Genomic DNA, 21,507 nt, shown 5'->3' on the forward strand with positions numbered 1-21,507 from the left:
CGGGGTTAGTGTTAGACAGTATTATTCTTACTGTATAGTTATGCGCAGTTTTCATTCTGTTTATGTATGCTCAGCTACTTGTTCACTATAACTGTTCAGTAAACATAATTGTTGTAAAAGAACCGCTGTCTGTGCCTGTGTGGCATCGTGTACCCTCTGAATCTGTGGGCCCAGCCCTCGGGCTTCCTTCACTTATACAGACTGCTTTTACTGTTGTGGGTCTAGTAACACTTTAAGTATGTTATTATTATTATATAGGATTTATACAGTATAGCGCCAACAGTTTGCGCAGAGCTTTGCAAAATGGAGGCAGACATTACACTTACAATACAATTTAATACAAGAATACAAGAGGAATCAAAGACATTGTGTTAGAGGTGTCAGGGTGCTTCAATGGTAAAAGGGGGCAAATTGTGTGGAGAAGAATACCCAAGTCCAGAGTTGAATTTTTGGTGAACAAACTACCAGGACACCCATATCCCTCTCTACCATTGATTCACCCAGGTGTAATCATATTGGCTAAAAATACACTGACCCAATATTCTAGACAGGTTAGAACAAGTAACACAAGAATATGTTTCTTGGAAAAGCATTCATTAATTAGCCAAAGCCCAAGAGCAGCAAGAATGGAAATTCAGGAGAATGGTTTCAGAGTGAAGAGAAAGTGTCTACTTTGCAGATCAACCATTGTACTAATATTGGAAATAGTTTTCCAACCATTAGATAAGTGAAAAATTGAATAGATTATAGGAAATGTCGGAAGTGATAGCTTAGTACAGGGATCTCCAAATTTTCTAAACAAAGGGGCAGTTTGCTGTCCTTCAGGCTTCAGGATTGTGGCCCATGGGAGTAGAAAATGTCCTAGTGTGGCAACAAACAATACTTCATCATTGGTGTTAGTGGGAGGAATAATGCCCCATCGTTGGTGTCAGTGGGAAGAATAGTGCCTTATTGTTGGTATCAGTGGGAAGAATAGTTCCCCATTGTTGATGTCAGTGGGAGGTATAGTACCCCATCATTGGTGTCAGTAGGAGGAATAGTGCCCCATCATTGGTGTCAGTGCCAGTAATTATGCCCAATATGGGTGTCAGCAGGAGGAATAGTTCTTTGTATTATTGGTGTCAGTGGACATAATTATGGAAAAGTGTTGGTGTCATTAGTAGGAATAGATCCTCGTATAAGTGGGAGACTAAGTGCCCCAAAGGCTGGATAAAGGCAAGCAAAGGGCCACATCTGGCCCTCGGGCCACAGTTTAGAGACCACTGGTCTAGTATACCAGGTTGGAAGGCCATGTTCCTGATGACTGTGTTCATTTTGATTGCCCTTGTTCGAGATAGAGTTATACATCATGTTTGTAGGACTATTTTTATTGTTGTACCTATAATAGAATGATTCCTAGATGATGTGGGAAAGGCTGTGGTGAGCCAGGGGAGAGCTTGCAGAGGTAAACCAGTCATATTCTGATCCATCTCGTAGGGATGGCATGTTTGCCCCAATCCACTATTCTTGCAAGGTGTACTGTTTGACTGTTCTTAATATGGTCCAGTAGACCTGTTACACCCCTAGTTTGAGTCAATTTATTTTTGATGCCCTAAAATATAATGTATGATAACTGTTCCAGTATAGCCTCCATAGGAGCACAGGGCTAATATATACAGGATGTGCTCACTCTTCACATCTTGTTGCAGTGTAGTGTTTGGATGCCAGGAGACACAGCTTCATTTGACACTTTTCACGTGTAGTCTGACGTATGTATCGCAGCAGCTGGAACATCAATAACAGGGACTTGGCAGAGTTAGCACATAGATACAGTGTTACTCAATGACACACACACAATAGTTACGTCAGTAAGACAAGGACCCCTCATGGTAGAGTCCATCATACACAGCCAAATGATTAGATTTGTTTTCAGATGTCTCTGTAATACAGCTGGTAATGCTTGTTACTGTTCACATTATTATTTATGCTCTGCTTACGATAAATATATGACAATGCTTTTTATGTAGGCTGCAGCTATTTCATTGGCTCTCTTATTCTAGAGCAGTGACTGCAAAATATAAATAAATTATATGACTTACTAAATGTGTTATATTTCAAACTTTCTGAACGCTGTATTTGCTTTATTTATGGGAGTATGTTTACTGCATGTGTATATCACTATTACATTGTTTAGACATGGTGTGATATATAGATACATTGTACTTTCCAAATTAATGGTGCTCAGCATAAGGCCAGTGAGAATAACATTGGAGAATGCCAAACCGTTTGTGTTGTAGTATTTTCCTGTGCCTTCAATTATCCCCAGCCTTTCCTAATGTCTTCAGTGCTTCCCGCCTTGTGTTCCTGATATGTCTACAACCAGACTTACACTGATCGAAATTCGGCAAGTTCAGCAGGGTTCAGTCAAATTTCAATCCATGTATGAGCAGGCTGGTTGTACAGGAGTCAAACATCTGATTGACTTCTGTACAACCAAACTGTCAGGTTTTTCCTGATCGATCAGTGCCACTGGTTATTGTTGGCAGCACTGATCAGTGTATTCTGATGGTGGGGAAGTGTCCTCACTGTCAGAGTAGCTCAGCAGGAAGGATTCAAGTTCTTTTTTTTTCATTCAATGCACTAATTGAACAAAAGAAAAATATGTATGGCCAGCCTTAGCCTGCTTCCCACCTTGTGTCCCAACCTGATTCCAGCCTTGTATTTCTGGTGTGTCTCAGCCTGCTTCCAGCGTATTTCTGGTCTTGTGTTCCTAGTATTTCCAGCCTTGTGTTCCCAATGTGTCGCAGCCTGCTTCCAGCCTTATGTTCCCAGTGTCCCAACCTGCTTCCAACCTTGTGTTCCTGGTGTGTCCCAGCATGCTTTCAGTCTTCTGTTCCCAGTACTTCCGGCCTTGTGTTCCCAGTGTGTCCCAGCATGCTTTCAGTCTTGTGTTCACAGTGTGTCCCAGCATGCTTTCAGTCTTGTGTTCCCAGTGTGTCCCAGCATGCTTTCAGTCTTGTGTTCCCAGTGTGTCCCAGCATGCTTTCAGTCTTGTGTTCCCAGTGTGTCCCAGCATGCTTTCAGTCTTGTGTTCCCAGTGTCCCAACCTGCTTCTAGCCTTGTGTTCCCAGTGTGTCCCAGCATGCTTTCAGTCTTGTGTTCCCAGTGTGTCCCAGCATGCTTTCAGTCTTGTGTTCTCAGTGTGTCCCAGCCTGCTTCTAGCCTTGTGTTCCCAGTGTGTCCCAGCATGCTTTCAGTCTTGTGTTCCCAGTGTGTCTCAACTTGTTTCTAGCCTTGTGTTCCCAGTGTGTCCCAACCTGCTTATAGCCTTGTGTTCCCAGTGTGTCCCAGCATGCTTTCAGTCTTGTGTTCCCAGTGTGTCCCTACTTGTTTCTAGCCTTGTGTTCCCAGTGTGTCCCAGCATGCTTTCAGTCTTGTGTTCCCAGTGTGTCCCAGCATGCTTTCAGTCTTGTGTTCCCAGTGTGTCCCAGCATGCTTTCAGTCTTGTGTTCCCAGTGTGTCCCAGCATGCTTTCAGTCTTGTGTTCCCAGTGTGTCCCAACTTGTTTCTAGCCTTGTGTTCCCAGTGTGTCCCAGCATGCTTTCAGTCTTGTGTTCCCAGTGTGTCCCAGCATGCTTTCAGTCTTGTGGTCCCAGTGTGTCCCAGCATGCTTTCAGTCTTGTGTTCCCAGTGTGTCCCAGCATGCTTTCAGTCTTGTGGTCCCAGTGTGTCCCAGCATGCTTTCAGTCTTGTGTTCCCAGTGTGTCCCAGCCTGCTTCTAGCCTTGTGTTCCCAGTGTGTCCCAGCCTGCTTCTAGCCTTGTGTTCCCAGTGTGTCTCAGTCTGCTTCCAGACATGACATCCCAGTGTTCTCCCAGTCTGTATCCTGCCCCATACACTCTGTTCACTCCTGCCTGCATCCAGTTGTCCTTTACCTCCATGTCTTCCTTTTCATTTTTGTCTGTTACTTACTTCTCTGCATCAGTGTGTTTCCCTTGTGAGTGCCAGCCAGCCTCATTATCAACACCTGTGCACTCCCAGCCTGTGGTTCCTTTGTGTCTCTGTGTATTCCTGTGCATTCTTGCTACCCCTCCTGTGCTGCTGTACCTGCTGCCTTGTGTGTCCAGTGCCCCAGCACTTCAAGGGAGTTTTTACCTCTCAATTATGGTCTTCTCGGGTGAGTCAGAGAGCTGCAACCTGGGTATCACCTTCAGTGTAACATCTAACATCTCCACCTCTAGGAGCACTGGTGAAGACCAGGCTATTCTACACCTCAGCCCTTATTAGAGCTCTCTTCACTGTTAACCTCCCTAGCTGTATTCCTGAGTGTAGCTCGCGGTAACTTTTCAGCACCACAAACAGTAACCCGAGCTACACTTGGGAATACCCTGCAGCGTTGCTCCAGGATCCCTCAATCACTTACCTTGTCCTGCGCTCCCGTGATGTCCCCCCTGCAACGTCCCCGGCCATCTTCTCCAGCCGATGCCAGCATCTGTCTTCCGGGTTCTGTTCCCTGGGACATCGGGGCGTACAGGGGACGTAATCGGCGGGAAATTTAAAAATGTCAAAAAGTGACATTCACTAAATACACTAAAATCACACAGTATAACATTACTGTATCAAACCATTTCACATACATTTTGTCCCTAGTGCTTTGTCCGGCGCCCTGCCTGCATTTTTACTGTTTCTGCCTGGAAACTGAGAAATGTCCATGGCGTCCAAAAAGCGTCCCTTTAGGTACAAAGCAGTTTTAGACCAGCTAGAGAACAGCGATAGTAAATTAGAACCACTTGCAGAATTGAGTGATAATGATTTGTGGGGAAATCCGTCATCAGACACTGAAAATGATTTTGCGACTTTGCTCAGTGATGTGCGAACTTGGAGCTCTATTTAAAATTTCAGTGTTTTTGGTTTGATTACATTATTGAGTTAATTATATTATTAATATATTATTATTTTTTATGATTATTTATTAAATTATAATTTATGATTTTGTGTTTCAAATTTTATCATACCCAAGATGTTTACTAGACTCTTGTTTGGAAAGATTTCAGTGAGTTATTCCTAAAAATTACAGGCCTACAATAAAAAAACGACATATTTCCATGCAAAAAAATGTACCGCTTTGAGCACAGAAATACTGACATAATCAGACCGCTAGGGAGGTTAACCAAGGCATGGGGAACACTTGTCTGCTCTGTGGCTTTCACCACAATCTGCCCTGCTGCCACAACTAGTCTTGGTTAGCCACTCTGCCCATAGTGGGAGCGGATTCCCAAGTTGTGACAGTGATTATTGTTCTCCAACCAGCTGAAGATTCCAAGATATTCCATTCACCCATGGTGCTCCTTACCTACCTCCACAATCTTCACATGCTTGAAGAGACTCACTCCGTGGGCCATCCATGAGTCAAGATGCCACAAATATACTCACTACTGAAAAGGTCTATTGCTAACTCAAACTGCAAATGACAGCTAATTATTACCCTATAACAGAAAGTTGCTATGTGAACAAGGACCCTGCAGGATCAGCAGGGATATTTGATAAAAAAGCTGCACATTTTAACTATTGAAAAATCATTTTGATGTGATATTATTAAGTGTTTAGTTGTGAAGATTACGTGTCAGCGTTTGTAGATTTGACTGTTTATATAATGACTTCTTAGAGATACAAATTATTTGCCATAAATCAACATTTTTGTTGAGAAAGCAAATTCTTTTTGATTTACAAACCACACCTTGAAGAATAATAGTTCCCGTGTTCAGTTTACCAGAAAAAAGAACAATCCCCTTTTGTTCGCATTTCTCAGTTGTATGGGTGGGTTCACATTTATTTCTTTCCTGTGGGTTTTTATACATGGGAATAAATGAAAACAAAAATGAAAACACCTGACAAGCATTGTACATTGGGACACTAAGTATACCACAGTATACTGAAGTTTTTTTGTGCTGCATGAACATTTAATGAAGGGCATCATAACAGGACACATATCTCTGCACCACCATGGCTATGGAAGACTGCTGGTTGTATTTAACCATTTCCACTGCATAAATGTAAGTCTGAAGCTTCTAATCTTAACAGGGGTCTTAAAAATAAGGATTTGATTGGTATACAGATATAGGTGTTTTGCTATATAAATATTCAATGAAACAACATAGATGGACACATAGGGGGCTATTTACTAAAACTGCATGGTGCAAAATCTGGTGCATCTCTGCATAAAAACCAATCAGCTTCACATTTTATTGTCAAAGCTTAAATGAACAAGTTACAAGCTAATTGGCTACCATACACAGATTCTGAGTGCACCATTTTAAGTAAATCCCACCCATAATGGCATTTATTGGTTAGTTGGGCAGCAGAATAATCTATTCCCATATGGTAGAAACAGATACATTTTCTTATATTCTTTCTGTCCACCTTTAGAACATTTGTGGGTCATTTAAGCAGGAGATTGAATGGGGGTGATGGGTTTCCTATCAGCTAAGAAGAGTGCACCACACACACACACACACACACACACACACACACACACACACACACACACACACACACACACACATACATGTGTGTGTGTGTGTGTGTATATATATATATATATATATATATATATATATACATATATATAGTTGGCTAGTCATAGGCTGTATTCTAAAATAGATGGATTTTAAGTGATGAATTGGATAGTACTTTTTGACCTGAGCAAAATGACTGCTGCTCTGTAAAAATGGCATTGACTGAATTAAACAAAATACTGAATAAAATAACATCATCATAAATGATCCTTATCGTACACTTCCTGTACCAGTTGAGTACAGTGCATTTCCCAGTTTTGCATTTTTCCAGCACTGACGTCCTTTGCATTCTCCATTCCATCACGTAGCATCTTAGAAATAAAAAGGAAGTTGATGATGGAACACTTTCCTCTGCTAGGTGCTACGACTGAAAGCCAGAACAGGGAGCAGGGCAGCTGTCACAGTCTCCTGTCAGGGTCACCAACTCCACAAATACAGTATTATTTGTATTGACCTCTGGCCCAGTACTTCCCTTTGTAGCGGTATCCAGATAGGAGCCAGCAATTTCATAGTTCCCTAGGTCTTTTTCCATAATTGCTCCGCAGCCAGGCACACATGCAGTCACTCCATCGACTCAAGAAACAGTCTAGGAGATGATTTTTCTGATGCTTTAATGAACGATTGAACTTGGATAGGAGTGGGAAGCAGTGGGATACTAATAGCAACAAGACCTGAAGGCGCTAAACTTGCTTCTTAGAACACCGAGCCCAGTCCCTGTATGAGCAGATAATAGACAAGCTCTGCCGTATTGAGGGGGTTAACTCTTCCTCTATGGACAATCTGAGCAAAGTCCCTTCACAGATAGTCTAGGCTCTTCAGAACACCAGTTACATGGTCCTTTATGTCCTCTTTGTAAAAACTTGGCTGACTTTCTAACACACAAGAGGTGTGGCAGCGTCACTTAGGCTGCAGGATATTTCACCCTTGTCTGTACTCACTGTACTCTTGATTAGATGGTTGCTTCCTACCAGTATCTTGCAGACACTTGCTCTCAGTAGTACCAGACTAGATCCTCAGACGACAGCCCCTCAGTTAGCTTCAGTAACTTTCAGTAGCTTCAGACCCTCCAGCTGCCCAGTTTGGGCCTCCACATGGCAAGAAGGAATTCCCAGGGAGGGTGAGCAGCCCCCCCTTGGCTGTGATCTTCCTCTCTGGACTGTGCTGCTGTAGGCTGCATGATATTTATGCATTCTTGCTACATAAATTTTAAGTTGCTGATTGGAGACTTCCTGCAGTAGTACTCAGAGTTCCTCCAGGAGAACAGGGGGAAGCAAACAATCACGCAACCTCTGCAACACAGACCAGGCCAAAACAATCAAGTGCAACTCCACTGGTTACAGTGAGCCGAAAACTAAATTTACCTACCCTAACATTTATGCTGCAACCCAGACAAATTCCAGCTCCACTGGATACAGTGAACCCACAACTATATTTTCCGGACAGAACAAACTAGCTCCATTTACTACAATGGGCCCAAACTAAATCTACTTACCCTATCACCTATCTAGGAGGGTGCTACACGTGCAACAGGGTGTTGTCATTCAGATGTGCCTAAGGTGGTATGATATCCCAAATACAACTCTAGTTATAAGATCTAGTGCTGTTGAAAAAGGGAACTGAAGGTACAAATACTGCCAAGACCTGTGGGACGTCAGGAGACTTGTCTTGCATCACCACATTTCCAAAACCCACCAAATATTTTATCTCCGACTTAGCCGAGGTGGGAATTCAGCTTATTCCTGTTTCTGCAGGAACCTTATGCATGATGGAAACTAAGTAATCATTAGCATTCCCTACATTCTCAGTTAGTTGTTCCAAGAGTCAAAACCTACAAAGCACAGTTGTCAGAACTGCATTGCTTGTGAATATTGGTCCATGTACAACCACCTTTATTAAGTGTAATGGAAAGTACATGTTTGAAGAGTTATAGCCCATAAAGGAGAAAAGGTTTCCTATGGCCTGCACTGTAGGACCAACACTGAATACATGTTTAACTTCCGCTAATGAAAACTTTTCCAGACTGTGAGAATCCTTATTATTTTGGGAGAGACAAAGTGAACAATACAGAGGCTGGCTGAGCTAATTCTAAATGTGCTAACTGCCTATCTGGCTTTGGTCTTGGGATTTTAGGAATCACAAGCATGTAACAAGTTAAAAGGCCTAATCTGTGTATTTGCTGTGAGTCACTGCCAGAGAAAAGAGAGAGTGAATGTATCCATTGGGGGCACAGTCAGTGATTAACCCTTCCCTATTCTTCCCAAAACTTAATAACGTTTCAGCTTAAGATGTATTGTATAGGGTTAGTTTACCTTTACCAAAAAATACAGTGTCTATGCAGGTATTGCAGTACTCTCGAAGGAGCTACTTGGTTTGATGTTTCTTCTGTTCCACCATGACTCCTTAATCAGCTCGGTCCCCATGACACACCTGGTTGTAGGTTACTCACACCTATGTTTCTTAAGCGTTAATAATCTACCACTCCATATATAGTAGACCACAAGTAATATGAAAATTAACAAGATGAATGTATTATTGAAGGGTAAGCAAATTCAATGCACAGAACAAATAAACAGGATGACAGAATAAGTTAGGATAACTGATGGGCAGGTTAGCCTCACCCATGGCCATTAACTTACACTGCAATAAGGCTATACCCTATTACACTAGTCCACACAGTATCAGTAAGAATACCATCAACTGTGAAAGTATGAATGGCATAAAATAAACCTCACTGTAATTCCTAGCAATAGCTACTCAAACAACATTCCTGGGTGCACACTACACATACAGCCCTAATAGCGGATGTATGCACTACTCACAAAGCGGAACCCCTGATGGTGTGTATAATAGCTGGCGCTTAATTTTCAAGGTTAGCTGACTGTCGTTGGGGCCATTCTGTAGGTGGTGGGCATGTAGCTTTCCCTTTAAGGCTGTACACAAGGGATGGCTGATGGGCAGCTGAGTAAGGAGCAGTCTCAGTTGGTATTAACTGTGGGCAGTATGGGGTTAAACTTGGTTGTTCCGCTCACTGCTCCAGGTATGCAACAGATCAGATCCAGTATGTCTGTATCAGTTGTCTCAGATGCCACAGACCTCACAATCAGGTCCTCACAAGGCTCAGTCTCTCACAGGTGTAGCAACAGGTCTCTCCAGCTCTAGTCCCAGTTCACCAAAAGACCTATCTGTGGCTAAGTCCCCAGGCTCAGTCTCTCTCATGCAGTGCAGAGACCCCAGCACTAGGTCTGCTTTGTCCCATTCCTTGCACTGGTCTGCCCTGATCTTTGGTAATTTGCCTGGAAAAACGCTGTATCTCGCCTCCTCTTGACATAGGGAATCCTGGTTATGGTAGTTCTGCAGCCATTCACTTTTATTGTATAGTGATACTTTTAGACTACATTTCCCATGATTCTCAGTGTTTGCATAGCTATGATTCTCAGTGTCTGCATAGCAAGTCCTCTCCCCACCTCTGATTGATTCAGGTCCACTACAGCAGGAGGGAGGGGCAGGAGTGAGCAGGGAATCATGCAGAGCTGTTCGATGCTCACACAAAAGTGAAGCACAGGGTGAGAGGCAGCTGCTGCACAGTACACAGATGATAGGGAGAGGGAAGTGAATGGAGAGAGAAACATACAACTGGCAGCACACCTGGCTACACTAGTAAAGGGCACCTGTAGATACCAGATAGCAATGTTCTGTCCTGCCTTGATGCTAGGATGATCCTCCTGTGTACCTTGCACCCAAATAGATGTGTATGTAGCAGCTATTTTGTTCAGGTCACAAATCTTCCACACCATTTTGTCAGAAGAGAGAAGTGGCCACAGCGACCTTCTCCTCTCTCTCCCTCCCTCCTCCTTTTAGCTCATACAATCCACAACATCTTAGCTGCTGTCAGACACCCAGGGGCGGACTGACCATTTGGAAACTCGGGCACTGCCCGAGGGCCCGGGGTCAGTAGGGGGCCCAATAAGATGCCCTTTTTCATAGGCTTTTTTGAGTTTTGTCAAGGACACAGGGGCCCCATGATCCCCTATTGCCCGGGGGACCCCATGAGTTGTCAGCCTGCCCCTGCAGACACCCCTTGTCAGTCTGGTAAAAGGACTAGCAGGATCTAACCCCCAATACATATCAAACCTGACTTAGCCGCTTCAGTGATAGAAAGTTAACAGACAATGGGCCACAACTACCTTAGCTGGAATCCATTGAATACGCATATCTGTCTTTCAGTAGAACCCATCATCCCAGTATGTTCCATAACGTCTGAAATCATGACAGTATAGCAATAATAAAGTTATATTTACCTTCATTAGTTATTGGGTAGCATTTTGAACTCAAACACCTCTATGCTAGGAGGTACCAGAGTGGATTAGGCCTCCACACCCCTCCTATGAGAAGTTAATATCCGAGACCTGTCATATCTATATCCATTGCGAAGCTAATTTCATGCTGGACAATACTATGCAAGGTAACTGGCTGTACCCTGCAGATATTCAGTTTTTAAAACTTATAGAAAACTGCATCTGGAACTGGGTCATAAACAGGTGACCTCCCAGCAACCACTCCTTAAACCGGATGATTGTTCAGATGGCCTCTATCAACATCCCTTTGATACCACAGAAAAAGGGAATGCCACAACACTTTGACAGCTCTCATTTAACATCAAACCAAGGAAAATCTAACTGGACTTGAGAGAGCCACTGTACCATCTTTGCTTTTTTATTGGACTCTGCAAACCAGGGAATTGTTAAGTACAGTATTCTTAATTTTCAGCGTATTTTAATCTCTGTTGCCTTGTTGTCTTTTTATTTCCTTGTGACACCCTTTTTTTGTAAATATTTTATTTGCACCATTTTGACCTTTTCTTTTTAAACGCTATTTTGAAAAGTGTTGAACTTGTCTCTAAGGCTTTTAATGCAAACTAAAGAATCCTTGTCTCTTGCAGAGTGCTACTGTATATGATAAATCTCTGAATATACCTGTCTGTGGTGACAGTGTGTGTACAGACATTATTTTTCATATTTGTTCTTGCTAATATTGTGAAGAGTTTATAGGCCCAAAAATATCTGGTGGCAGTTTGGAGTTTAAAGGGTTAATTGCTTAAGTAACTTAACCCAGTGACAATCACTCTCAGGCTGCTGGCACCTATACTGTGGTCCCGCAAGCTGGAAAATCTTTGTGCAGGGTGCAGCTGAGAGTGGCATTGTTACATAAGTGACAGCTGGGTGCGAGATTGGCCAGTCCTTTGTCAGGAGTCAGTAAAAAGGGCAGGGGTCGGGCATCGCATTTCATCACAACTCCCAGCCATTACTGCTCACACCCACCGTCACAAGAATGAGCTCCCAATTTACCGCATACATGTGAGCCATTAACTCCTCCATCGTAGCATCGCTGAGCTCCAAATGCTTGCAAAGGGGTTTGAATTGGCTGGGAGTGTCTTAGCAATGCTCTATCAACAAAGACAGGATGGGATGATGCCAGCTCTGGGAGTTTTTCTGCCAGGCTTTGGGAAGTATGTAAATGACCTACAGCTATAGCAAGGGTTTTATTTAATTGGTCGAAGCTGCGCAGTTTGTTTTTATCTACAGGTATCCCATACCTACGTACATAGATGTTTTTTTGGTAGAATTGGACTAACCCTTTACTATTTAAGCATAAATTAACTTTAAGAGCAGTATTCCCAGGCATTTAAGCATTTATTAAGTGAAAGATTATAATCCAAAGTAGTTTATGAGTCTGGACTCTTTAGGGCGGGTGCTGGCAATGTGTGTTTAGCAGGTTTGGTGTTATGATGGGCGGGTCTCAGATAATAGATGTATTTTACCTGTCTGTGTGGGAGGAAGAGAAAGCATTACATTTCTACAAGTACAGTCTGGAATCTTATGGAACATATGACTGCTGTAAGTATATGACAGCTGCAGGGGCTTCACACAAATACGCGGCAATCGTAAATTTGCTGACAGTAAGAAGGGTCTATACGGCAACTCTGGGTTGCATTGTTCTGTAGTGGAGACACACTGGATATTTTGGAGAGATATAAGGAATTCTTTCCCGTACTGTACATAAGCCTTCTCGGAATTGTCTGGTAGCCTATCAAGGAGCATTATTTATTGCAAGAGCTGAAAGTAATGCACGGGTCTATATTTACTTACGTATTACAAAGACTGATCTAGTGGCATTGCCAACAGAAACAATGCCAGCTAAGCTTACACTAACATAACTGCTAATGGCATATGGAGCTTCATTTAGATAAGGGTCTGTAGCCTATTTAAGCAAATCAAATTCTCTTTTTGACAGCTGTGATCTGATTGGTTGCAATGGGCCATTTTTTTTATAGAAAATTTGAAATATTAAACATTTATTAACAAATAAGTCTCTTTGTGAACATGATTAGCAGAATAAAAGATAATTATATATATATTTTAGGGTTTTTATAGAGTATTCATGTACTTGGAAGGCTATAGTGCAGCAACAGCATAATACTTACAGGTGTGATTGCATGTAATATTTGGAATAACACATTATTTTGCTTTGTGTGTTCAATGTTTGCAGGTTCTTCTTACATAATGCCATAGAAGCACAAGATGGGTAATGACAACAGCCATAATAAGGCTGAACCTCAGGTGAGATATTATTTTACTCTAAAGCTTTTCCTAGCATAACACACAGAGCACAATAAAACAAACATTTTTCATTATACTAGCTATATGTTAAAATACTTACCCCACTAGATTAACAACTTTCAGTGCTGCTGGTTCCTGCACTCTCAGTGCTGCTGGTTCCTGCACTCACAGTGCTGCTGGTTCCTGCACTCTCAGTGCTGCTGGTTCCTGCACTCTCAGTGCTGCTTCACTGAACTTCTGGTCTTTACAAGAATGATTTAACAATGTACAGTATGTTAGCTTAGAAAGAGTCCAAGGGGGAGAGTGCCTTGCCATCTTGGGCTATGGTGCTGTGTGTTTCTATTGATGCACACAGTGTATGGAGACACAATAATAGTACCTGCATGCAATGGTTGCTACTTAGGATGATGCAAGAGAAAGGATCCTCCCTAAAATAGGAAATTTGGGGCAGTGATCATGGCGCCAGCTTAAATAGAACATAAGTAGGGTTTAAAAGATGAAGAAGCTGCATACTCAGTATGTGATCACCTGCTAAAAGTGCTTAAAAACAGAGGGTTTAATGCTGAACTCCAAAAATGCAGCCATTTTGCAAAATCTGCTGGTGTGCTGCTGTGCTGGGTGCACGCCACCTCATGGACTTATCTCTTTAATTTACATCTGACAGTTTTATGGAGCTTTTGGGAATACAGTTATTGCTACACTCTCAGAGCTCTGACAGGAGAGACGCTGTTCTCTTATTCAGTAGCCACTGTGCCCGCCTGTCCCCTCTGCTGTTCATTCACAGAAGCCTTTGTAGTTTGTGAATGATCTCACACCATACAAAGTGCTCTGTGATTGGGCAAGAGGAAGGGAAGGGGTGGGCACAATGACTGCATATGAATCTGCAGCTGCAGTAGTTAAGAACAGAAGGTTCAGTGTAGGAGTGCCGGAAGTATAGTAATACCTATGCTGTCAGAGATCAGCATTAAAACCCCTGTAAATTAAAGTGACAAGTCTACAAAGTGGCATGCACCTCACCTGACTTAACTCTTAGTAATCTAGTAAAGTGTACAGGATCAGGACCCCTCCTCTATGGCATTTTAGTGTGTCCGGCAGGGACAGGTGTAGCGTCCAGCCCAGTTCCAGGCAGCCTGTCAAAATCTTTGTCAGGCTGCGGCTTGACAGGGATGGACACTGTACTGAGTGGTACCCATATTTAGGGATGAAGGTTCAGGATGCAGAAGACCTGTGTTCCATTCCTATGTCCCTAAAACATGGGACCCAAGCATGAGTACCGCACAGTACATTGTTCAGCCTTGTCCAGCTTAACTGCAGTCCTACAAAAATGCTGCAAAGGTCTAAAACATTGTTGATTCAATAGTTAAGCCCAATTCTCCCGTCCAGGGTTTCTCAAGCAATGTGTATATATATATACACACACAATACAATCTATACATTTTTTTACATCTGATGTTCTACTCATTATGTGACTAATTATTCCTGTAATTTAACTCACTTGAAAGAAGTGGAACACTACACTATGGGGTCTGTTCATTATTTTTTTTAAAAAATAATAATGGGCAGCACAGTGGCTAAATGGTTAGTACTTCTGTCTGGCAGCACTAGGGCTGTTGGTTCAAATCCCAGCCACAGCACCACCTGCCTGTAGTCTGTATGTTCTCCCTGTGCCTGCATGGATTTCCTTCAGGCAGTCCAGCTTACTCCCACACTCCAAAGACATGCTGGTAGGTTAATTGTGTCCTGTCTAAATTGGGCCTTGTATAAGTATGTGAGTTAGGGACCTTAGATTGTACACCCCCTGAGGGTTAGGGACTGATGTGAATGTACAATATATACATATTGAATAAATTAATGACACTATATAAGTACCTGTAATAAATAAATAAATAAAATAATGGAAAAATGTATTCATATTGTGCCATTTCACTTTAAAGTAATATTTCATGTGAGTCATATAGTAAATGGAATATCAGATGTAAAAGTTGTACTTTGTCTGCAATGCTACCGTCCCACCATCCTATTTATGACATTATTATGGACAAATATTTATACGCTGTATGCTGTGGGTAGCAAATCCTTTTTTCCATGTGTAGACCACATGTTGTCTTTTATTTGGAGCAGTAACAAATACATTTAGCATTTTTGTATATTTTGCTCTGGGTAATTCCAGTCTCTAATGCCACTTGTAAAAAATCCTATCGCATTCATTACTTATACTGATGAGTTAAATTAATCTTTTAAAGTAGCGTTAGAAAAAAAGCAGTGTGATTGGTAATGTGTTTGTTGCATTAGTGGTAGATTTCTATACAGAATATAGGTTGTTGTTCTATTTGCAGGCTGTTGGTGGCGCTGCATGTTCACAAATTATCAGTTTTTTGTTATAGCGCCTCCTAGTGTAAGACAGATGAAGTACAGCTGTGTTTAAAGTAGTAGTATAGAGTGTGGGGGTGGGGTGTGTGTTTTAGAGGACAGAAGCACATGGTGGTGACAGAAGGGGGTTGTCAATACGTGGACAGATACATAACGTTTACTATATCTGCTTCTAGCCGGAACCCCCAACCAGAGGCAGCCCCAGTGCATCCCAACTGCCTGATGAGGAGGTGCAGGAGGTGAGTAGTTTGTGCTTTCTGTGACATCAGAGATTTATTACATTCTATTCTCCTCCAGCAGCACTTGGATGGAGATTTCTGGCATTCAAATCAACAAATGTTACTTATGTTACCAGCAGATCTACTGCAACATGCAAATGATGAGCAAGAAATCTTTCAATTGTGTGCTTCTAGAGAGATTTATTTTGGTGATATGGAGGTTTAGACTTATTTTGATAAACTGTTTCCTTTTAATGTGTTTATATTTGTATAAATAATGTTTGTGTATGTATATTTACTCATCATGTCATCAATAGTCATTTCAATTTATTAGATATTGGAAATGATCATTCGGTGCAATGCAGTCTGCAAATTTACCGGCATCATTCCAATCACTATCAAGGTGACTATACACTATGCAATCTGACTGTACAATCTCCTTTCGATCTACCATTAACTATGTGATGGAAGGTCCTGCCTGCTTTGATTCACATTGAATGGATTGTTTAGGTGTGTCCTCATATTGCATATTTTTGAATGAGATTGTACAATCAGATTGTTTAGTGTATGGCCAATCTTATGATTTTTTAATTTATTTATTTCAGGTACTTATATAGCGCCGTGCATTTACGCAGTGCTTTACATATATATTGTACATTCACATCAGTCCCTGACCCTCAAGGGGTGTACAAGCTAAGGTCCCTAACTTACATTCATACATACACATTATGGTGGCCTTACACTTCATTTTTATTATCAGATCAATGTGTGATTCATTCAAAGCAACTGAATCTGAAAGCATCAGCTATAACATATCTTCTGATTGATTTAGACACATTTTAGATCAGTTTCAATCAAACTGAGTCGATTGGCCAGGGTGGAAAATTATCAATCACTTTTCATCAATCACCAGCACTGAGATACAGTACATTGTTCTTGAATACAATATTTTAACCAATCAGATTATGAGATTACATGGTGGTATCAGAGATGTCATCAATAATTTACGATTATACTTTACAATTGTATCTTAAAGTGTTCCTAAACCCCGGACCCTACATTCACTATATCTGGTCTCCCAGGACCCTGCATTCACTATATCTGGTCTCCCCGGACCCTGCATTCACTATATCTGGTCTCCCACAGTACACACAACATGGAAGTGCAATTATTTTAGTAAATATAAATGGCTAAATACCTTTTCTCATCAGCAGTTGGAGCAGTCTTGTGACTTCTATCAGTGTCCAGCCGAGCTCTAGCTGTAGGAAGAGTTTTCTTTCTGCTCTAGGAGGATGAAGAACCCCTGACCTCTGTCTGGACAGTGCTGATTGGCCCTACGCTGATCACATGCACTCTCCCAAGAAAAAAAAACCAAAAACTTCTCAAGCTATATACACCACACTGAGCATGTGCAAAATGCCAGTTGTCCAGTTCTGGGAGGGCATCACATGACGTCCTCCCAGAACGCGCCTTCCTGAGCGCCCCCAGCGGCACACACTGCTATCTCTGTGATCGCTGTGTCTTACGGACACAGCTGATCACGTGATGTGGTAAAAGGCCAATCACAGTGGCCTTTTATCACGCGATCAGCTGTGTCCACTGACACAGCAGATCACCAGGTAAATGCAGTTGCCGGCTGTCGCTGTCACAGGATGAGGAAAGTACTGCTGATAACCAGCAAAATGTCAGAAAACAGATCAGCACTGATCATCAGGGCACTATGGTCAGTGCCCTGATGATCAGTGCCCAGCAGTGCCACCCACCTGTGCCCAGCAGTGCCACCCACCTGTGCCCAGCAGTGCCACCCACCAGTGCCCAGCAGTGCCGCCAGTCAGTGCCCAGCAGTGCTGCCAGTCAGTGCCACCCATCAGTGCCGCCTATCAGTGCCCATCATTGCTGCATATCAGTGCAGCAGCATCAGTGCCGCCTATCAGTGCAGCCTCATCAACACACATCAGTGAAGGAGAAAAATCTGTTTGCTAAATTTTATAATGGAAACAAAGAAAAACTTTTTTTTGCATTTTTTGTTTATAGCGCAAAAAATTAAACACCCAGTGAATATTAAATACCACCAAAACAAAGCTCTATTTGTGTGAAAAACGTGCTAAAAATGTCATATGCGTACAGTGTTGCATGACTGCGCAATTGTCATTCAAAGTGTGAGAGCGCTGAAAGATGAAAATTGCCCTGGGCAGGAAGGGGGTGTAAGTGCCCTGTAGGCTAGTGGTTAAACTAACCCATTCAATGTATAGTAAATCAGACAGGGCCTTTTACTACATAATTAATGGCAGATCTTCTAGTGGCTATACACACTTTGATACGATTGTTTTCTTTTCTGAGCAATCTCTCCCAAGTGGAACAATCAATCTATAGTCGACAACCCATGTGATTGATATGACATGCACAGGGAAGTGCCTTTTGATCAATATTTGGAAGATGCAGTCATAGGTTATTTAGCCCATCTCTATTTTCCACATTCAATCTCATAATCCAATCAATCGACATACAATCGAATTCATGAGCAAAACATCTAAGATGCAATACAATCGATAATTTCCTGCCCTGACTGATCGACTCCTTTTTAATAAATCTGATTTAAAAAGAGTCTTTCAATTGTTTCATATTGATCAGCAGCACTGAGATACTTTGTTAGTGATTACAATTATATTTTGGATGATGAGATTGCGTGGTGGAATCGGAGATATTATCGATAAATTACGATCATAAGGTACAATCATATCTTATTGCTTGAAATCTACTTCCTCATGTGTGGCATACTGATACCTAATCGATGGAATTAGTTGTTGACTATAGATTGATACAGAAAGAGATTGATTGGAAAAGACATTGATCATTGATGGGAGGCCAATATTAGCCATACCTCCTCTGGATGGACAATCCCTGTTTTTGGATCTGCTGTCCCTCTCTCCTCCTCAGGCCTCATGCACACTGACCATTTGCTCAGCTCCGTTAAACGCCGTTTCACCTGGTAGGAGAAAAGCTGCTTAAAAAAACAACACGGTAACGTTTATTCATGTCCATGCGTTGGTCATTAATGAATTCTACTGGCCATAATATTAATTTATTGTGCCCATTAGAATGCATTAAAGTGCAAACGCACCTAAACGTGTCTAGTGTTAATATGCTCTTATGTGCGTTTTTTTCACATTTTTGTGGTTTTCTTCTGCCCAAACACTCCTCTCCTGAACGTGTTTTGTATTTTTTTTTTTTTCAGCCTGTAAACGCTCCTCTTCTAAAACATCTGTAAACGCCTGTGTGCATGGACACACAGGCTCACATACAGGTGCGTTTACAGGCTGAAAAATAAAACGCCAAACGCCTGTAAAAAAATTAGATTGGATGTACACAGCTGTATAAAGAAATGTCATCTGGCATGAAAACTTTCCTCCATCGTTCAGATGATTAAACTGATGTTTTGGAGATGCTGGCAAGAAGGAATAGTGTTATGGGATAAATCACCGGGGATTTAATGGATGTTTTATTCACATTTTGGTGGGCGTGGTTAGGAGGTGAGATCAGTATAGGAAGATCTTCATAAATACGGTGTCACATTTGGAAAGTTTGGAGGAGTGTGAGTCTTATTATTTATTCACACCATGACCTACCCTACGCAGGGGCACAAAATAAACAGTTGTCTTCTGTGTACCGTGTTCCCATCACAACACTGCATTGTGTAAAGAGGCATAAATGCTGCGTTTGTGTGCAATATATAGTACTGTGGAGCATAGACTTAGGCGGGCTGTTTATCGGCCGATAAATGAAAAATCGGTTGGACCCGTTGCCGCCACCAATGTCTACGAAAATGGCCATTTTTCATGGATTTTTCAGCATGACCGATAAAAATAAACGAGGAGATCCGCGTAAAACGCCCGACGGGCTGGTCCCACTGACGACGTGTATATCGGCCAATTTTTCGTGCGGATGAAAATTCGGCCAATAAACAACCCGTCTATGGCCTGCATTAAACTGTTTGTAAACCTCAGACATGAAATGTGAGCAAAGCATATCCCTCTATAGTGTGTCCTTGCCTCAATCAAGAGCACTAAGTCTCATTTTTGTATGCTGCCTCTTTCCTCTCCTATCAGAATGAATCACTTCTGACAAGTTTTCCTGACACCAAGAGAAAAATGGTGACAGGGGCAGGACTTACAGCAGATTGACAGCTTCAGCTCTGCTCCTGTGAGCTGTGTGTAGGGGGGTGTATCCCTCCCTTCCAATCAGCTCTCAGAGCTCTCCTCACTGAGCTCTGTGGAGTGTAATTTTAGCTCTTCCTTTTTTCTGAAAGCTCCGACAAGCTTTATACATTATGGACTTTTAACAGACATAGAGAAGTGAAGACTGCAGATTAACAGTTACAATTTATATAGGAGGATTTGTATAATATGTGTGCATCACCTGAGGCCAGTCACTTTACTGGGTATATGAAAGGGTTTACAACCACTTTAAGGTCAAAAATATCTTTTAACCACTTTAAGGGCTTGTTCACACAAACATGCACTTTTTACTTATTTTTTTTATACTTTATTGAAGAGTCACAAAATGGCACTTCATTTAAAGTGGATGTAAACCCCAGTGAAGTGACTGGCCTCAGGTGATACACAGAGATGAAACAAATGGCTTGTTGGCACATAGCTTGCTATGGGGCACCTGCAGGTAGGAGGAGCAAACAGCAGCAGCGGGGGACTGAAAAGAGAGGTAAGTCACCGCTCTGTACAATATCCTTGTATCCTTAAAAAAAATAAAGGTATTACTTAAATTTTTTTATTGCTTTAAATATTACTTTCAGCTGGCCATCCACTAGTAGATTGTTGAATGGACATTCATAAGAAATCTCTCAATACATTTAATGACTTGATGAATGTAATCTGAAAGTATTTCAAAATGTCATTTGCTCTTAACATTTGATTTTGGAATAAATGTAATTTCCTGAATGAAAATCACATACGTTGTTGGAAATTAGTTTGTTGAAGAAAAATTCTTCATCCTGCTCCTTTGAATTTCCTTGCCATTGCAGTTGAAAACAAACATTGATTTGACCCAAATAACAATTAGAAAATCAAATGAATGTTCTTAAGTGAACAATTTTAAACCAGGATGTCCAGCTTTTTCGCTCGTGCATTTGGGGTGCCATTAAGAATGAATGGCACCACAGCACACCTGCCAGAACAATCATTGCTACACGTGTTCCTGATTGCATAAATGTGAACAGGGACTTAAAGTGTTACTAAACCCACAACAGTAAAATCAGTCTGTATATGCAGTAACGCATGCTTGTTATACTCACTGTGGAACCTAAGGGGTTAATCCTCCGTACTGTGTAAAAAGGATGTTTGATCCTGTCTTCGCTAATCCTCCCCTTCTTCCACAATCCCCAATCCGTCTGCTGATAGAACAGAACTTTGGGGGCAAGCTGCACATGCTCAGTTTGGTGTGTATTGCTACAGAGTTTATTGGGAGAGTGCATGTGATCAGCACAGGGTCAATCAGCGCTGTCCAGACAGAGGGTCAGAGGTCCTGCAGTCTCATAGGTCAATCAGGGGAGAATGAAAACTCCTCCTACAAGCTTTAACCAGTGCTCTGCTGGACACTGATAGAAGTCAAGAGACTGCTCCAACTGCTGATGAGAAAAGGTATTTAGCAGTTTATATTTACTAAAATAATAGCATTTCTGTGTACTGTGGGAGAGCAGATATAATGAATGCAGGGTCCTGGGTTTAGTAGCACTTTA

General features: G+C 41.9%; 1 protein-coding gene across 13 annotated transcripts in view; it reads left to right on the plus strand.

Annotated features, from left to right (window-relative positions):
• The window catches only part of TACC2 (transforming acidic coiled-coil containing protein 2), a 222,898-nt gene that overhangs the window by 16,126 nt on the left and 185,265 nt on the right, over positions 1-21,507 (plus strand). For all 13 annotated transcript variants that reach the window (XM_089683244.1, XM_089683247.1, XM_089683245.1 and 10 more), the window contains exons 2-3: positions 13,100-13,170; positions 15,717-15,779. In XM_089683244.1, the coding sequence (XP_089539370.1) occupies positions 13,132-13,170; positions 15,717-15,779 (102 nt within the window). In that variant the 5' untranslated portion in view covers positions 13,100-13,131. The remainder of the gene's footprint in view (positions 1-13,099; positions 13,171-15,716; positions 15,780-21,507) is intronic.

The sequence above is a fragment of the Staurois parvus genome, unplaced genomic scaffold (genome assembly GCF_062004578.1).
Source record: "Staurois parvus isolate SC_StPar_1 unplaced genomic scaffold, SC_StPar_1.0 ptg000303l, whole genome shotgun sequence".
Classification (NCBI taxonomy): Eukaryota; Metazoa; Chordata; class Amphibia; order Anura; family Ranidae; genus Staurois; species Staurois parvus.